The sequence below is a fragment of the Penaeus monodon genome, chromosome 22, assembly GCF_015228065.2.
Source record: "Penaeus monodon isolate SGIC_2016 chromosome 22, NSTDA_Pmon_1, whole genome shotgun sequence".
Taxonomy (NCBI): domain Eukaryota; kingdom Metazoa; phylum Arthropoda; class Malacostraca; order Decapoda; family Penaeidae; genus Penaeus; species Penaeus monodon.
In genome coordinates this window covers 41,046,023-41,047,616 of record NC_051407.1, presented here as the reverse complement: position 1 = coordinate 41,047,616, position 1,594 = coordinate 41,046,023, and the positions used below count along the sequence as shown (strand labels likewise).

General features: G+C 35.4%; 1 protein-coding gene across 1 annotated transcript in view; it reads left to right on the top strand.

Moving 5' to 3' along the window:
* Positions 1-121: 121 nt before the first annotated feature.
* The window catches only part of LOC119587139 (glycerate kinase-like), a 5,628-nt gene continuing 4,155 nt past the window's right edge, over positions 122-1,594 (top strand). The window contains 1 exon segment of the mRNA XM_037935897.1: positions 122-260. Within this exon segment, the coding sequence (XP_037791825.1) occupies positions 158-260 (103 nt within the window). The 5' untranslated portion in view covers positions 122-157.

Genomic DNA, 1,594 nt, shown 5'->3' with positions numbered 1-1,594 from the left:
AATCACTTAAAATATAAGGGATAACCCTTACATAGATCTTGAATCCAATCAACTAAATTTACAAGAGGTGTCAAAAGATTTCTTCAGTAATAACCGTTTTCTTAATGTTACTCACCGTATCGAGTTAACCACCGATTAACAACTACCGTCCTGTAATATGGGGGATATGTTCTTGTGTGTCATTATTACAAAGCATAATTTTTGTTTCTCTTCTGACGTCACGATTGGTAGAACAAGACATCTTCTGAGAACTCTTAAAGGTGTTGGAATTGTTTCATTACGCAAAAGGGCCAAGACAGATCCCCAATTTTGGTTATATAAAAAATAGAAGAAACAACCCTTGTCAAGCCAGTTAATGATCCTAATACGACGGAAAGTGCGGTTCAGTTGCTATTGGTCAAAGACGTCTTGATTGAATTCAAAAGCATGTTGACTTGTCTCACAGCAGAGGTTATCTGATATCAATAGTTATATCTTAACACTAGAATATTTGTTAGAAACGTTGTTCAATCCGTCAATAACTTCAGAAGTCTTATTATCATAACTTTGCTCATTTATTACCGTATCTCTTCAGTAAAGATAGACCAAATAAATGAGTTTGTTAACACGTTCTCTTAACCATCATTTCCAACCTCGACAATCACTTTTATTAGGAATTTGTGTCATGGGTCCGGGAAAAGGCAAAGGAAAAACGTTCTTGCTGGGACACAAGACCCCTTCCGCAATGACGTCACAGCCCGAGTCCCGCAGCGTTGCATGCGAGTGACCGAACGCCCTCAAAAGCCTTGATTATTCTTGTATTAAAATTGTCACTGGTAAATGGTAACCGCTTTGCGTTTTGCTTCACCTGTTTTGTATTCAGTTCAATGCATTTTGTAAGTATTATTAGTACTAATGTTGGTCTTTGATTATCTTTCTTTCAAGTGTCGGAAGGCGTGAGATACAGAGCCTTATTTTAGAGAGCTAGGCTAAGGAACGCCGTGGTAAAAGGTAAATAATTACCACAGTAGATGGCTAACCCGGTTTTAACATTTGCCGAAGAGGTTTGTGCAGTTGAGTAAACTGGATATTAGTTCTGGAATACAATAAACCATTACGGGGTTAATCACGGTCAGGTCAGGTCAAGCATTAATATATCATGCCTTTATAATCTTCAGAAAAAGATAGTAATTCAGGACAGTTGGTTTTTAATTATATGCCCCTAAATCTGGACACTATTATATATGTGTCACTGGACACTATTACAGAAATGTCATTTAAAAGGAAATTGCAAACCATATGTTTAGTTCATGACATAGTATGTAAACAAATAGCATATGTTTTATAAACATTGGACATTTTGTTTGCACTGCCTTAATTTTTAGCTGGGAATACCAGAATTACCATTTATACATCTAATCACCAAATTCCATATCAAACAGTAATATTTCAATAAAGCTATTTGTAAAATTTTAGGTATATATTACTCAAGCATTATCATAAAGGCGGAAGTCATGTTTGTATAGATGTGGATAATGGTTAAGAAATGATGGTAGAATTGGAAAAAATCGAAAGTAAGGTCTCATAACCTGACCTAAAGTTTTGATGACTTTTG